General features: G+C 40.3%; 1 protein-coding gene across 3 annotated transcripts in view; it reads right to left on the bottom strand.

The window, feature by feature from the left end:
* LOC138964955 (uncharacterized) overlaps nt 1–17,976 on the bottom strand; it is a 65,938-nt gene that overhangs the window by 4,895 nt on the left and 43,067 nt on the right. For all 3 annotated transcript variants that reach the window (XM_070337045.1, XM_070337043.1, XM_070337046.1), the window contains 9 exons: nt 16,491–16,973; nt 15,276–15,416; nt 10,837–10,918; nt 9,670–9,811; nt 8,509–8,621; nt 7,704–7,806; nt 5,070–5,171; nt 1,806–1,951; nt 40–180 (listed from right to left, as the gene is read on the bottom strand). In XM_070337045.1, coding sequence (XP_070193146.1) covers nt 40–180; nt 1,806–1,951; nt 5,070–5,171; nt 7,704–7,806; nt 8,509–8,621; nt 9,670–9,811; nt 10,837–10,918; nt 15,276–15,416; nt 16,491–16,963 — 1,443 coding nt within the window. In that variant the 5' untranslated portion in view covers nt 16,964–16,973. The remainder of the gene's footprint in view (nt 1–39; nt 181–1,805; nt 1,952–5,069; nt 5,172–7,703; nt 7,807–8,508; nt 8,622–9,669; nt 9,812–10,836; nt 10,919–15,275; nt 15,417–16,490; nt 16,974–17,976) is intronic.

Genomic DNA, 17,976 nt, shown 5'->3' with positions numbered 1-17,976 from the left:
ATTTAAAGAGGAAAAAAAACGGAGGCTTCACGGACACACCTTCTTAAGGTAGGGAACGGCCTCAGCGTACCGCCCCTTGTACATAAGAAACATGGAATACTCCTTGTACACGTCCCACACTCTTGGACTCAACTCAACGGCACGCTTCAGCGCTTTCTCTGCCTCGTCGTCACGCTTCAGCTGCACAGAAAAAAATACACCAGTAACAGCTTCAAAAACAAAAGTTCTTGTGTGCACACATTCAAACATTACAAACAAACAGACAGACAGACGGACATACAGAGGGTAAGAAAAAGCAGAGAGAGAGAGAGAGAGAGAGAGAGAGAGAGAGAGAGAGAGAGAGAGAGAGAGAGAGAGAGAGAGAGAGAGAGAGAGAGAGAGAGAGAGAGAGAGAGAGAGAGAGAGAGAGAGAGAGAGAGAGAGAACGAACGAACGAACGAACGAACGAACTTTATTACTCAAGGATGGAGATTTTAGGCTCACGCCTAGTCTTACAATCTGTCCCTGCTAAACTAAGACATACAAATAAAGACAATAAAAGGACAATTGTCAATCGCAATCATACAGTATTACTAATTACAACATTACCTATACGAATACATAATGCATAATAGAACATTGAAATGTACATGTATGTCAATATAATACAAAGGAAAAGAAAAGTCGACTCGCACACACACGCGCGCCGCATGCCTGCAATCACGTTCGCACTCAATACAACACACACACACACACACACACACACTCACACACACACACATACACATATGCGCACACACACACACACACACACAGACATATACGCACGCACACACACACATACACACGCAGACACACACACACACACACACACACACACACACACACACACACACGCGCGCACACGCACACACAACACACAACAACCTCATCATCATCATCATCATCATCATCGTCGACATCATTATTATCATCAACAAAATATATAGAGGTTAGTGATAGCAATACATTCTTGCTAGAAACAGCTTCAGAATGTAACTGTTCGCGACAACAGTTATTTGCGAAGCTGCGATTTGAAGTGTTTAATCGTGCTTGACCTCTTTATCTCACATGGTAGCGAATTCCGAATTGTTGAGCCCGAAAACGCTAAACTGGTTTTATAAGCATATAAATCAATACGGGATAGCGGGGAAATTAATTTGTTTGAGCCATATCTGTCTGTTGCTTTCTGAAATAATGATCGCATGTACTGTGGGGTCTCGTTTATTTGTACCAGACCTGGAAACCCCTGTTTTGCACTTAGAGTATTCTCAAACAAACTTGGTGTATTTTCAGAAAAATGAGCGTACTCCACAGAGCATAATTATGAACATCCATGATTAAAGCATGCTTCACACGCGTCCGTCACACCATTAATTAAGTTTACCTATACATTTAAAACAAATGCATTTGTTCAATGTTTACTGACAAAAACTGTAATCATGTGTCAAAATACTGGATCGGCTTCGAGATGGGCTTGTGAAGAAAAGTAGTCTAGGAATGTTTCTGGTCGTATTTTTTTTTCCACTGACCGTACTGATCGTATTCTCGACAACCATGCGTACAAAATATGGCGAAATCGTATGGGTTCCCAGGTCTGTTGTACCTTAAACATTAAAAGCGCCTAAGCTTTTGATCTGTTGATGTTTGTGGAGAGAGAGAGAGAGAGAGAGAGAGAGAGAGAGAGAGAGAGAGAGAGAGAGAGAGAGAGAGAGAGAGAGAGAGAGAGAGAGAGACAGAGAGAGCAGGAGGGAGGGGGGGGGGGACCAATGAAAAACAGTACTTACTGTCGACAGACTGGCCCCTAGACGGGTGTAGGCAAGGACAAAATATGGGTCAAGGTCAATGGCCTTTTGCAGATACTCGATAGCTTTCTCGTGTTGATCGAGATCTCCGTACTTGTCCCCCAGCTTCATGTTCACCTCCGCGCTCTCTGCGCACACAAACATACTTTGGTTACCATGGAAACCCACACTGTGGGATATGGCCGTTTCCTTTGCGACGACATAACAATATGAATTTTTTAGTTTTTCCAATTGTTTTGTGTGGGCAAAACATTTAACAAAATGTCCATGAATTCAAAGCAGAAGACTCGCCATCGTTTCAAATGTTTTTAAACAAAGAAAGAAACAACAACATAATTATTTGACTTTGGAGCTTAAATCTTCATAACATTTTTTTAAAAATCGTGCGTTGTATTTTGTGACTCTATGTTCGATTTCACGCATGTGATCTAAGTATAAGGCTACACGATACGCTGCAAACTGACTCGTCCTGCTTCTCTGTTCAGTGCAGATGCATCCCTTGTATTCACACACGAAAACCTTCGACGTGACAAACGTGATCAGGAATATTGAGAGCTCATATCAGATTGTATTTATGTTTTATTTTTTATAGTTCTTTTATTTTCATATTGTTAAAAGAATGTATAAACCTATTTATTTGATTAAGTATTGGTTTATTGATTTATCGATTGATTGATTGATTATTTTATTTATTTTACATGTACTTTCTTATGTGATAACCAATGTGCTATATTTTCTCAGGACAAAGAACAAATGTTTATTTTGAATGTTTTATGTATGTTATTATTACGGACACAAACACTCAGCAATGTAATTTCTCTTTTAGAGATTAATAAAGTTATTGTATTGTATTGTATTGTATTGATATAAATATATTATGAACAAGTTTTTGTTGTTATATTAAAGGCACAGTAAGCCTCCCGTAAACCATCACAGATACTGTTAGGCTTTTACACACAGTACAAACACCCTTTCATTTAAACACTCACCGCTTGAGAACATCCTAGGTGCCCTCCGTAAAGAGCGAGCAATTGTCAAAGAATGTATTTTGCGTGGTTTATCTTACCCCTGAGCCATCGTGAACCCGTGTGATCCAGTTTCCCTTTTTGGCTCACGTAAGTGTAGCCAAACACTGTACTATGCGATGGTAAACTTTGTTTGTCTGTGCGTGTGTGTGTATGTGTGTGATAGAAACTTTAACATTTGACTGAACACCGAAATACTAATTTCACCGGGGCGGGGATATAGCTCAGTTGGTAGCGCGCTGGATTTGTATTCAGTTGGCCGCTGTCAGCGTGAGTTCGATCCCAGGTTCGGCGGAAATTTATTTCAGAGTCAACTTTGTGTGCAGACTCTCTTCGGTGTCCGAACTCCCCCCCGTGTACACTACATTGGGTGTGCACGTTAAAGATCCCACGATTGACAAAAGGGTCTTTCCTGGCAAAATTGCTTTGGCACAGTTAATAATTGTCTACCTATACCCGTGTGACTTGGAATAATAGGCCGTGAAAGGTAAATATGAGCCGAAATGGCTGCAATTACTGGCCGTATAAAATTTCATCTCACACTGCATCACTGCTGAGCGCCTAGAACTGTACCCACGGAATATGCGCGATATAAGCCTCATTGATTGATTGATTGATTATCCAAGCAACATCTTCAAAGTATTGAAGCAATGATCAACATTTCGTCGGCATGTGTGTAGTTAAAGTGTGTATCCAAAGAAAACGGGTGGTGGGGGGTTTTGAGGGGGTAAAAGCAGGTGACTGGTTTGTGTCGTGTGTGGTAGGCAGACCAGGTCAGGGGTCAAGATCAGGTCAGGTCGCGTGAAGGATTGTGGTTTAGATTCACTTTTCAGTTCTCACCTCTGCATTCGCCGATTCGGGGAAGACGATTTCACAATGTTCGGTTGCTTAGCTGCAGAAAAATAGATAAAGACGATACCAAAGGAGATTTCCTACAGTTTGATCTGCACAGCGTTTTTCCAGTGTCTGCGCGAGGAAGAGCTGTGGAAAGCGCAGTGTCGATCTGGCCCATATCTTTAACTCTCAGTCGTATGACAATTCCAAGAATACATTATCTTGATACGCATGCTCTAGGGTAGGTTAATGATTGTAGATAAGCTTTGCCCTGATAATTATGCTGATGCAGTTTAATAGTGTGTCCGAGTGTGCGTGTGTGCGTGTGTGTGTGTGAGAGAGAGGATTGCACAAGATCTCCTTCAGGGACAACTACACCAACAACAAATACACAGTCATTTTATCTGTTTGCCTTCTTTTGAAAATTATACATGGAGCAGATAATGATGCGTTAGTTTTAACTCTGTGTGTGTGTGTGTGTGTGTGTGTGTGTGTGTGTGTGTGTGTGTGTGTGTGTGTATGTGTGTGTGTGTGATGGAGTGTTTGAGTTTGTGTTACTGTTTGTCGATTTCTTACGGGAGCCTTGAAGGCTTCGCCTCTTGTTCACAATGTTGTCGTCAGTTTGTAATTCGCTGTGAGCTTATCTGCAATAGCACGTTATTATGTACCTCTGACTATGCACGAAACAAACGGCTGTGGTTCACAAGAACTCTAGCGATGGCTTTTGACTGTTCAGAGGAACTGGCGATAGGCATAAACCGTCGTCTGCTACGAGAACCACGACCTTGCGTGACCCTGCTTCCGGGCTTTTCTTTTTTCAAACTTTCAAAACTTCGAATTGTACTGATCTTGTCTTGATGAAAAAAGAATTCTTTTATGATTTAAGAATGTTTGTGTAACAAGCTGTCAATTTATTATTTAGATTTTAAAAGTTAGGTCTAGTGCCAAAACGCACCACGGTCCGAATGTGTGAGGCGACAATCCGCAAAATTAATTCTTTGAAAATTGCTCGCTCTTTACGTAGGGCACCTAGGATGTTCCCGTTCGGTGAGCGTTCAAATGGAAGGGTGTTTGTACTGTGTGTAAAAGCCTGACAGTATCTGTGATGGTTTACGGGAGGCTTACTGTGCTTTTAAGATTGTAAAAAAAGACACCTCCGTTTGTAAGCCCTAATATTTTAGAAGGAAAGATGATTCCCACCACACACAAAAAAAGAGAGAAAAAAGCTGATATCAGATGGATCAATAGTGTCCAAACACAGAGTTGTTAGCATCGATCATAACCCCTTAAACACCCAGTTAAGGCTAGACGAATTGTTCACAAGTATCTGCTCTAAACGTTCGTAGTTCTTCTGTGTAAGCTTGACGTTAGATACTTGCCCACCTACCTGGCAATAGCTCCTTCAATTTTAGAAACTTGTTAAGGAGTTTGCTGTTGACAATTTGGGCGTCACTGTTTGGCCTGTCCAAGACATTTACCAGATTGGTCACTGAAAAAAGAGAGATATGAAGACCATTTTTTTTTAAATTGAATAGAGACAAGTTCATCAAATCATGGCGCATGTACATGACAGCAGTCCGACATTGAGTCAGCAACTACACATTCACACACAAGCAATCTCTCATATTTTTAACTAAAACAAGAGAAAGTTGACATACCCTTCTCTCTCTTCCAAGTTAATTTTGAAGGTCAACAGTTGCACAGTCCGTCGTACTCAAAATACCGCTTTCCATAACACTCTAGTCTGTATGTTTCTCCCAAATCATAAGAAAATTAGCCAGCTTCCTATTTAAATCGCATCTCCTTTTTACATTTAGTCAAGTTTTGACTAAATGTTTTAACATAGAGGGGGAATCGAGACGAGGGTCGTGGGGTGTGTGTGTGTGTGTGTGTGTGTGTGTGTGTGTGTGTGTGTGTGTGTGTGTGTGTGTGTGTGTGTGTGTGTCTGTGCGTGTGTGTGTGTAGAGCGATTCAGACTAAACTACTGGACCAATCTTTATGAAATTTGACATGAGAGTTTCTGGGTATGATATCCCCGGATATTTTTTTCATTTTTTTGATAAATACCTTTGATGACGTCATATCCGGCTTTTTGTAAAAGTTGAGGCGGCACTGTCACACCCTCATTTTTCAATCAAATTGATTGAAATTTTGGCAAAACAATCTTCGACGAAGGCCGGGGTTTGGTATTGCATTTCAGCTTGGTGGCTTAAAAACTAATGAGTGAGTTTGGTCATTAAAAATCGGAAACTTGTAATTAAAATTATTTTTTATTAAACGATCCAAAAACAATTTCATCTTAGTCTTCGTCATTTTCTGATTCCAAAAACATATAAATATGTTATATTTGGATTAAAAACAAGCTCTGAAAATTAAAAATATAAAAATTATGATCAAAATTAAATTTCCGAAATCGTTTTAAAAACAATTTCAGCTTATTCCTTGTTGGTTCCTGATTCCAAAAACATATAGATATGATATGTTTGGATTAAAAACACGCTCACAAAGTTAAAACGAAGAGAGGTACAGGGAAGCGTGCTATGCAGCACAGCGAAACCACTACCCCGCTGAACAGGCTCGTCAGTTTCACTCCGTTATGCACAAGCGGCGGACTACGGTCATTGTGAAAAAATGCAGTGCGTTCAGTTTCATTCTGTGAGTTCCACAGCTTGACTAAATGTAGTAATTTCGCCTTACGCAACTTGTTACATTTAGTCAAGTTTTGACAAATCAAAACGAGGGTCGTGGTGTATGTGTGTCTGTGTGTGTGTGTGTGTGTGTGTGTGTGTAGAGCGATTCAGAGTAAACTACTGGACCGATCTTTATGAAATTTTACATGAGAGTTCCTGGGCATGATATCCCCAGACATATTTTTCGTTTTGTCGATAAATGTCTTTGATGACGTCATATCCGGCTTTTTGTAAAAGTTGAGGCGGCATTGTCACACCCTCATTTTTTACTAAAATTGATGGATTTCGGTCGATGTGTTTGTTTGTTTGTTTGTTTGTTTGTGTTCGCATATAGATCTCAAGAATGAACGGACCGATCGTCACCAAACTTGGTGAACAGGTTCTATACATTCCTGAGTCACTCAGTCACTGCCACCAACTGAGAAAGTTATTTCCCTTTGACGGGGGTGTTTTTCCTACATCGGAGGAACTTCTTGTTTTTCAACAAAATTAGTTGAAAGTTTGGTCAAGTAATCTTCGACGAAGCCCGGACTTTGGTATTGCATTTCAGCTTGGAGGCTTAAAAATTAATTAATAAGTTTGCTCATTAAAGTTGTCATTAAAATCGATTTTTCGCAAACAGATTTAAAATTGATTGCATCGTATTCTTCATCACATTCTGAACCTAAAAATATGTTCATATGTCATGTTTACTCTTAAAATGTGATCACAATTAACGAATATAGATTAATTAGTCTTACGATTAAAATTTAAGAAAGCGATCCAAAAATGATTTCATCTTATTCTTTATCATTTCCTGATTCTAAAAACATAGATATGATAGGTTGTATTCAAAACGGGGCGGGGATGTAGCTCAGTCGGTAGCGCGCTGGATTTGTATCCTGTTGGCCGCTGTCAGCATGAGTTCGTCCCCACATTCGGCGAGAGATTTATTTCTCAGAGTCAAGCTTGACTAAATGTAGTAATTTCGCCTTACGCGACTTGTTTTAATTTTACGTTCAATACATTATTTTCAACGAATCACCCATACCTATCTCTCTAAAAGTATAAAAAGATGGTTCGTGAATGTACACAATCATGGGAGCACACCTCCCTGCCTTGATCACGTAAAAGTCGTCTTCGCTTTATTTAATGATTTTGGGGAAATCTCCTTCTCAGCAACATTGTGAAATCCCCGAATGTTCTAAAAGCTTCCTCATAATGGCCACGCTTTTAAATTATGTTTCTCCAAGTTACGAAACTATCGCAAAATTTACCTCCAATTTTGCAAGCTTTCCCAACCATAAAAACGACCATCAACTCTTCCCAAACCGCCTAAACCCTGTACGCACCTTCATATGTGATTTTCTCCTCTATGAGCACGGGATCTTTGTTCTGTAAGGCCACAGCGATGGTGTCCCCGATGTTGAGTGTGGCGTGATAAAACCCTTCAGGCTGAAACCAACGTTGAGAGTATTCATTACAGCGGCTTCCACACAGCACCAACATGTTTGGACGTTCAAGAAATAGCTGCTCCTATTACACGTTTGATGGAGAAAATAAGAGGAGTATCGATGGTCGTAAGCTTGGGTACAATCTCTGTAGGAGTCCAGGGCTGAGGTGCACGAAATGAAACTTGGTCTCAATTTCAACCAATCCGACCCCGCGGGTGCGAAATGAAACTTGGTCTCAATTTCAACCAATCCGACCCCGCGGGTGCGTGTACCACCAAGTTGGATGGCACCCAGTGTCACTTCGTGTACCTCAGCCCAGACTACCGTTCAGGTCGTGTGTTTTCTTTACGGTGTTTTCCAACGACATATCTTGTCACCTTACAGTATTGATAACTACTGGCAGCAATGTTCGACCGTTTCATCCAACCGGTTTCATTGATAAACAGCAGTGACTCGATCTTGACAATTGCCGGTTGACATAGGCGTCAGTTATAAACCTTTTTTTTAGGAAAAGAAATAAGACATTGCACAGAAAGTATTCAGGCTGTTGACCTTTGGTAAGTGTCCCAGTGCAGCTCTTGTTCCCCTTCAAATCCTGGACAGCTCTGTACACGGGAATGAACGTCTATTGCAGTTGCAACATCAGTTTTACCGAGCCTTTCACAGAAGGACTCATTTTAACAATGAATACTCGAACACTTACGAGGTAGAGGATTTCTCCTCCCTCTTGAACACACTCCAGAGGTCGCTGCTCCGCTGTGAGGTTGGGGTACACAAGTTCGAACCAGTCCAGGATACTGTACCCATGATGAACCCCTGTAAATTCAAAAGAAACAAAATGACTTTTCAATAAAACTGGAACCCGGGAGTGTTTCCCTGTAGCTTAAATTCGTCATTCATTATTTCTACTTTTCTCGCCATCGTGTTTCAGTAGTTCACTCAGTCAGTCAGACGGTCAGTCTGCCAGTCAGCTGGTTAATAATAATAATAATAACGATTACTTATATAGCGCGTAAACCTCGTGGTGGCCCAGAGCGCTTTACACTTAAAAATCATAATACAAACAAGGTATCTCTACAAATCGCTCTTTTTGGACCTGCGATCGATTCTTGTCAACTTTGATGTTAATTAAATATTCCTTATACTTACAAATCGCTCTTTTTGGACCTGCGATCGATTCTTGTCAACTTTGATGTTAATTAAATATTCCTTATGACTGATATCAATTGGGCGAAGTCGACTTCGCGAAGTCTACTCGCTGCATTAAGCTTCAGCACCTAATCTTCTTCTTCTTGCGAAGTCAACATCGGGCTCAATTAAGGAAGGCCTTTAGGTTTTAGTGATCGAACCGTCCTGCCCTTCGTAATTCATATTGTCTTTGTAATCTTCCCTTGAACTTCACCCTCATTTGCCAGCAAGGATGTTATTTGGTGCAGGCAGTCGACAAAACGTCGATACTTTTTTCAACTCACTGAAACTCATTTTGGATCAAATGCCAATCTTCTTCACAGTGTTGGAAAGGTGACGTCAAGGACCGCCTAAAAAAAAAAGAATAATGGCCATATTCAACATAAAAGCTGTCTCTGGCGTAACGACCCCCCCCCCCCCCCGAAAAATAGTTCAGCAGATCAGACGGAACTACGGCACAGTTTTCTGCGACTTCAAATAAAATATTGTAGTGTAGACATTTTGCCGTATAACATTTGTGTAAGATTTGCTAGTGGTGTAAAGGCCTTCATTATTTCGGCCCAAAGTTGGCTTCTCGAAGTCTCTTAACCGCAAATTCAGTGCCAAAGTTCGTGCAGCGAGCTTCGTGAAGTAGACTTCGCGAAGTAGACTTTGCCCAATTATAAGCAGGCTTTACCTCCCGGAGGAGTATGGTGCATGGGGTAGAGGAACCAGCGCTTCTTGCCGAACACCACACCGTTCCACGTGTCAGCGTGCTTGTGGAACACCACGCCCGACCCTGACGCACCCAGGAAGAAAATGCTGTCCTGCTGTTTCTTCTGAAAGGTGGACAGAGTACATTTAAACCATCCCGTCTACCACAACTCTGAGGCTGAAAGTCAGGTCTTAAAGGGAAGAGAGTCTTAAAATGCAGGGTTATAAGGCAAAAAAAAAAAAATCTGTTTACGGTAACCCGACCGACCCTAGTTTTTAGGCCCGACCCTAATCTTTTTTTTGGATCGTCTGAAAAAAAAAAAAAACCCGCATCCAAAATAGAGCTGTTTACGTTCAAACAGCAGACGACAGAAGGGAGGTAAGCTCAAAGTACTGTTAGGAGTAAAGGGTCGTCACTCGTGTTACTTCCTTTCAAAATGGATGCACGCAGTGGTGTTCGCTAGCTGTAAAGCTTGATAAATGTTGTCATGAAAAGGATGGGGTGAAAATTATCAGTACCTTATCCAGCGAGTTTTAGTATCATTAACGTTTTTCAACAGGCAAAAACAGCGATTGATGAGAAGAAATGAACTGTGAAACATCATAGAGAGGGGAGAAGAAAAAAAAAATTTGAAAAAAAAAATGAAAAAAAAAGCCAACCTACCGACCTTATTTTTTCACCCTATGTTACCGTAAACAGACCTTTTTTTTGGGCCTAAGGGGCGTTGGGTTCCATTGTATTGTATGAATTCTCAGTACTGACGTTTCCAGAACAAAATTGTGTGCGGACAGTCATCGAAAAAAGACGATTAAGCTTTGAAGTGGTTAGCCTTTCATGGAGAACTATTTCTGATAGAATATTGAAGCTGCTGATTTTGCGGGTCAAATCGGGAATTAGAGAGAGAGGGAGAGAGAGATAGTGTGTGTGTGTGTGTGTGTGTCCAAGCGTATGATTGTGTCTCCTAGTGTGAGTGTATATTTGAGTACGTGTGTGTGTGTGTGTGTGTGTGTGTGTGTGTTGTGTGTGTGTGTGTGTGTGGTGCGGAGGTAGGAGAAATCGTGGAATACAATTTGTGTCAGACTGTCCATTAACCCTCGACATATTCCAGTTCAATCACAATACTTCAGACATCAAATGTCAGTCACTCACATCGCTGGGGAAGTACGGTGGCAGTCTGATTGTGGCAGGCAGGCTTGAGTCGTAATAAAAGTCTCTGTCAAAGATGTAGTACCTGAAATAAAGTACAGTAAAATAGCATTCTAAACAGATAAAATAAACTAGAAATATATTCAAAGGATAACACTAAATACATTTTAATTAAACACTGAGAAAAGTGTATCCCTAACCATATTTTTGATTTTATGAAGTTAAATAATATAATAACGCCTGTGCAATCTGGTTTCATACCAGGCAACTCCACTGTAAACCAGTTAATCTGCACCTACAATGCCCTATGTGTAGCTGCTGATAATGGACTACCAAAACAAGTTGTTCTTCTGGATATGTCAAAAGCTTTTGACCAAGTGTGGCATACAGGTTTATTGTACAAACTAGAGGTCATTGGCGTAAGATGACGTTTATTGTGCTGGATCAGAAGGCATTTAAAAGATAGATCACAAAGTGTTGTGAAAGGCCACAAGTCGGACTCACAGACAGTACCAGCTGGTATTCACCAGGGATTTGTGCTCGTACCACTCTTCTTTTTGATATATATATATATATATATTTATAAACGATATTATTTGAAATGTTCAATCCAATGTAAAATTGTTTGCAGCCGACACAAGCATGTATTTGTCAATGAACGATTCCCAATTAGGACAAGACATTTTGAATTCGAATTTACAGGAATTAAGCAAATTTGCCAATGATTGGAAGGTAAAATTTAATGATGAAAAAACGGAGTTGTTAAACTATAGACGATGCAATAGTGATTTTGATTGTATGACATGTAATGATATTGATGTTCAGGACACTGTCCATCACAAGCACTTGGGCGTTGTATTGCAGAATGACTGCAAATGGAATGTCCGTATTTATAGTATTATAAGTAAAGTTATGTCATTGATTGATTGTTTGAAATTTTATAAACACAGTGTCAGCAGAAAATATTTACAAATTATGTATAATTCCTACGTGTTACCACATTTTGATTACGGCGATGTTGTCTCGGATTCCTGTACTAAAGATTTATTATACATTTCGAAACAGCTCCGCCTTCAGTCCTGAATGGTAATTGTTGGAGCAGTCAAAGGAAAAAGTCAACAGAAATTATACGAAGAATCTGGGCTCTGTAGTTTAAAAGTAAGACGAGAAAGACATAAATAACCTTTGTATCATAAAATGGTGCATGAAAAATGTTCACAGAACGTGGTTGATTTATTGCCTCTACTTGTCTTGACTGTGAATCCATATCACAGACGGAAACCCCTTGAACGAGTTGTACCAACACACAAGACTGAACTATCAGAAATGTATTTATCCCCAGCACTACACGAATTTTGAATTCTCTCCCACACAAAATTAAATCAACAAAATCAATTAGCAAATTTAAATATTATTTATGTTTTTCAAATAGTAAAGTTCCTCCACATAATTGTTATGGTAAAAAAAGATGGAATTATACATTGCAGATTAAGATTACAGATGAGTGATTTAAATAATGACATTGACATTGACATTGAAACGCCATTTAAGTAACAACCGGTCTTGTCTGTGCGGTTATCACAAGGAAGATGTTGAACATTATTTATTATTTTGTAGTATTTATTATGATGTTCGACAAATAACAATACGAACCTTACTGGTTGATCAACAGAATTTACAATTTTTTTTGTTTGGCTTACCAAACCTCATACCTGGGAACCCCTGTTTTGCATTTGGAGTATTCTCAAACAAACTTGGTGTATTTTCAGAAAAATAAGCGTACTCCACAAAGCATTTGAACATCCATGATTCCAACATGCTTTACACGCAGCCGTCACATCGTTAATTAAGCTTAAATTAAAATAAATGCTTCTTTCAATGTTAACTGACAATAACTTATCATGTGTCAAAATACGTGGATCGGGTTCGGGTTGCGCTTATGAACAAAAGTAGTCTAGGAATTTGTCTTGTCGTATTTTACCCCACTGACCGTACTGATCGTATTCTAGACAATCATGCGTACAAAATACGGCGAAATCGTATGGGTTCCCATGTTTGAAACCTACGTCCTTTTTTGGTCTGTAAATGTTCGTTTGATATATTTGTTGAAGGAACAGTTTGTGTTAAGCCTAGGTCCAACTATCACGAATATTTTGGCGAACCACAACAAGTTACCATGATTTTGCCACAACGATGTTTGCCATGAATGATTCCATGAATGATTGTGAAAATCGGCCGAACAAGAACGAAGTAATACGAACCACAAATCGTTGTAGTTCGCTGACAAAATTCGTTACACTTAAATTCGTTAGGCTTAAACGGGCGTTTATGAGTTTACACGACTTAGCTTGCGAGACTAAATATAATTCTGTATCTAATCATTTTCTGCTGCAGGAACATTGAATCAATAAGTCTGCGTTAGTCATCATCTCTCCAACACCCCCCCCCCCCTTTCCACCAACCTTCCCGATTTCTTTCCTCCGATAATGTTGTAATCCAAAGTCAAATCACCTTCCCGTCCTCATTTACCTCCTTTGATTCTTTTGTCACATTCTTAATTTTTGTTGACATTTCGAACAATAATAATAATAATAATAAATGAGCATTTATATAGCGCAACATCATAACTTTACAATTATGCTCTTTGCGCTTGACACATTTAAAATTAAAACACAGTTATACAAGCATTTACATCTACATTCATAGTCAACAACGCTTAATTAAAAGCATACACCATCAAAGATACATTACAAAAGATTCTTCCACTAACTAAATAATAAAAACATGAATAAAAAAAATAGGTAGTGAAAAATCACTAAAACAACAAATAACACTAAAATTAAAACACAGTTATACAAGCATTTACATCTACATTCATAGTCAACAACGCTTAATTAAAAGCATACACCTTCAAACATACATTACAAAAGATTCTTCCACTAACTAAGTAATAAAAACATGAATAAAATAGGTGGTGAAAAATCACTAAAACAACAAATAACACTACATGTAGCCTACTGATGGACTGAGAAAACAAAATCAGGGGTTGTATTTCCTGAAGAGGTGCGTTTTAAGTGCTCGTTTGAATGCTTGGGGTGACTGAGAGTGGCGGATGTGAAAGGGGAGAGAATTCCATTGTGTGGGTGCGCAGAAAGTAAAAGTGCGTTGTCCGTATGTTTTGGTTTTGGTGTGTGGAATGGTAAGGATGCGACAGTCAGAAGAGGCACGGAGTTGTCTTGCTGGAGAATAGACGGTGAGGAGTTCAGAGAAGTAAGCAGGAGACGAACCAGAAAAGAAGTTAAAGCAGAGGGTAGACAGTTTGTAGTCAATGCGGGCTTGAATAGGTAACCAGTGCAGTGTGTGAAGAAGTGGTGTTGCGTGATCTCGTTTTCGTGCTTTGAGAATGAGGCGTGCTGCCGAGTTTTGGACTTTTTGTAGTTTATGCAGGAGGTACAGAGGACAGCCAGAGAGAAGAGAGTTGCAGTAGTCAAGTTTAGAAAGAACAAAGGCACAGACAAGAGTGTTAGTTGTTTGAGAGGAGAGTGTGTGGCGAATGGTGCTGATCTTACGAAGCTCAAAATAAGCTGCTCTACAGAATAAAGATATATGTTTGTTAAGGGTCATGTCAGATGAAAGGGTGAATCCAAGGTTTCTAGCTGATGGTGAGAAAAGAATGTCGGTGTTGCCTATTTGAACAGAAACAGGTTGGGGAGAGGGAAATGTAGTGTTCTTCTTTTTGCACAGTAAGACTTCAGTCTTATCATCACTCAGCTTAAGTTTGTTATCGACCATCCAAGATTTAACATCAGTGATGCATGTCTCAATGGTCTGGATGGCGGAATGTGTCTCTGCTGGGGGACTGGGTTTATACAGCTGGGTGTCATCAGCAAAAGACTGATTTAAAACAGAATGGTTGTGAATCAGTGTGGAGAGGGGCTTAGTGTACATGATGAAAAGGATGGGACCAAGTACTGAACCTTGAGGAACGCCGAAAGAAAGTGGGGCTGGAGCAGACATCTGGCCATCGACAAGCACAGCCTGAGTCCTGCCAATGAGATAGGACTCAAGCCATGCTAGCGGTGGACCGGAGATGCCGTACAGAGTCTGAAGTCTATGGAGAAGCGTGACATGGTCAATCGTGTCGAACGCTGCAGAAAGGTCAAGTAGGGTAAGCACTGACACATCACCACCAGCCAGAGCAGACAGAATGTCACTGATTACTTTAACAAGGGTATTTATTAGTACTCTCTCAGTCGCAACAAAAGCATCGACAATTTACATGGAATAAAATGTTCTATGTCTATGTCTATAATTTTAACAATACATAAGTCAGCAACTTTCGCCATCCAAGAATAGATAACACTTTCGTAAAGACAATGTCATACTGATCTCTTTAAACAACATTTTGATGCCAAATTCACAATGAATTCAGCAATACTCACATGGGTAATCCTGAAGTCGAGTTCTTTTCCTGTGAGATGCGATCGATGAACTGAGAGAAGGTTGACGTCTGGGGGCCATTGCCTCCTCGACGGATTATCTCCAAGGAGTTGCCGAAGCCCATCACCCATTCTCCATACGACCTGTCAAACCACATGCATTTGACTCAAACATTTTACTTTCTCTAAGTGTCACTGCATGTTCACACCCATGTTGTTTTGTAGATCATCGTGAACTCTCGTGAAAAGGTTAATAAAGGTTAGATTAAGACATGTTAGTATTGTCATATATTGTACAAATCAAGTCTCTAATACAAATACTGATACAACCTTCAAAATACTGAAATATATGTCCGCAGAACATCAATGCACATATTTACACACTGACATTATTTTTTTTAAAAGAAAAAAAGAAAAAAAAGAAAAGATGAGCAGTTCGATACAGTGAAGCTGTATCCCTTCCAAGGCTTACTTGCACACCAACATGGCTATGCAAGAGTCGAGGTTAGAGATAACCTGTACCCTCAATACAGTTTGTCCCCGACTAAAGGCCCAGTACCATAAGCGTAAAGAATGAGGACAAAGAAAAACGTCAAAGAGAAAAGTTGAAAAATAGCACGAAGAGGAGAACAAAATAGGTGGCGATCACGAGAAAGAAGTCACATAAAACGAACACCATTTTTTGTCGTGTGATCTCTCAACATTGACACAAAAACCTATCGTTTTCGACTACGAACACGGTTGACACGTGCCTCAGTAACACAAGAATTACACACAGCCATACAGAGTAAATTCCTCTAAATGTATAATTGATAGAACTTTTCCCCATATGTGAAAGTTCCTGAGGTATGCATATTCTGAATTGTTGTCGATTTTATTTGAGTGGAACCTCATGTTTTTGTCGGGTCACCTTTGGGAAAACCATGTGAAAGGAATCTTCAATCCGAATAGTTTAGTCATAGTGAATAGGAAGTTTGCATGAAATAACATAGGTATAAATTGTTCATTAACTTTGAAGTTGAAAAGTGTAACAATAATTTGATTTGGCCTAGTTTATAATACAGCGATCATCTCCAATACACCATCTTCAACAGATCTCCACAATTACCCTATCCCTGTCCCCCCCCCCCCCCTCTCAACAACAAAAAGACCAAGAACAACAACATCAACATCAACAACAACAATCACTTTAGTAGTCTTTAAACATTTTTTTTTTACCTATTTAGGCTGTCCAAACTCCACATGCGGGGGTCAGTCCAGTCGCGGGCCCCGTGGGGAAAAGTGACGATCACGGGTTTCTTGAATCGATACTCGCTCTCAAACCTGTCAGGGTTCAAATCCGCCACAGACACTCTCTCTATGTTGCATTTATCACTGCCAAACTTTCCTACTGTAGCCTTGTCTGCCAGCCTCCATCCCCCATTAGGTTCAAGTGGTAGTGACGAGGATGATAAAGGGTCACTTTTGAAATTTCCGGACCCCAGCCCCTTAAAACCGAAGTCCTTGAGAACGATGACAGGACCCACGGCTGCTATGACGACGAGGATGGCTGTTTTGACGAGCGTGGCGGGCGTCATCCATGACGACACTGATGACGTCACTGACGACCCGAGTTTACCGTTGAGGTTGGCGTGATGGCCGTTGGAAATAGTGCTGTCCTGTCCAAGTTTCGCTGGCCGTCGTTTGGTCATGGTGGAGTCCCTAAAGAAAACAGAAGACAAAATCATACAATCACAAGAAATTGAAATGCTTCATTCAAGATAGACAGAGAAACAATACGTCTCGGTTTTATATTAATTATACTTGCCGTTCTTTGCATTAACTGTTTGTACTGAAAAGAATTATACGATTTTAAATGTGTTGAACATGTTCGTGTGGTAGGTCACCAGGTCATATGACAAGACTGACAGTTCTTAACAACAAGAACAAGAGGCGAAGCCTTCAAGGCTCCCGTAAGAAATCGACAAACAGTAACACAAACTAAATCACTCCGTCACACATACACACACGCAGTAAGCATAGACACGGTGCAAGAGTGGGAGACGCTAGATCTAGATCTGTCTGTCTGTACCCTACTTACGAGTTACGGGGACACGACTGCCACTGAGATCGACACTGCCCTTTCGACAGCGCTTCCTCGCGCAGACCTTGAAAACACGCTGTGCAGATCAACCTGTAGGAAATCTCCTTTGGTATCTTCTTTATCTATTTTTTCTGGAGCCGCTACGAAATGTGAAATCATCTTCCCCGAATCGGCGAATGCAGCTCGGTTAGAACTGAGAAGTGAATCTATACCACAATCCTTCACGCGATCTGACCTAACCTTGACCCCTGACCTGGTCTACATACCACACACAACACAAATCAGTCACCTGTTTTTACCCCCCCAAAACCCACCACCACCCGTTTTCTTTGGATACACACTTTATCTACATACGTGCCGACGAAATGTTGATCATTGCTTCAATACTTTGAAGCTGTTGCTTGGATAATAACCCGGTAAAATTAGTATTTCGGTGTTCAGTCAAATGTTAAAGTTTCTATCACACACGCACACACGCACGCACGCACAGACAGACAAAAGTTAGCATCGCATAGGCTACACTTACGTGAGCCAAAAATGCTCTTGAGATTAAAAGTATGTGTTTTACACGTGTTCGCGTTTCGGAGAGCCGTCCTAGAACAATTACTACAAAAAGGCACA

Source organism: Littorina saxatilis, linkage group LG4 (genome assembly GCF_037325665.1).
Source record: "Littorina saxatilis isolate snail1 linkage group LG4, US_GU_Lsax_2.0, whole genome shotgun sequence".
Taxonomy (NCBI): Eukaryota; Metazoa; Mollusca; class Gastropoda; order Littorinimorpha; family Littorinidae; genus Littorina; species Littorina saxatilis.
This window is presented reverse-complemented; position numbering and strand designations above follow the sequence as displayed.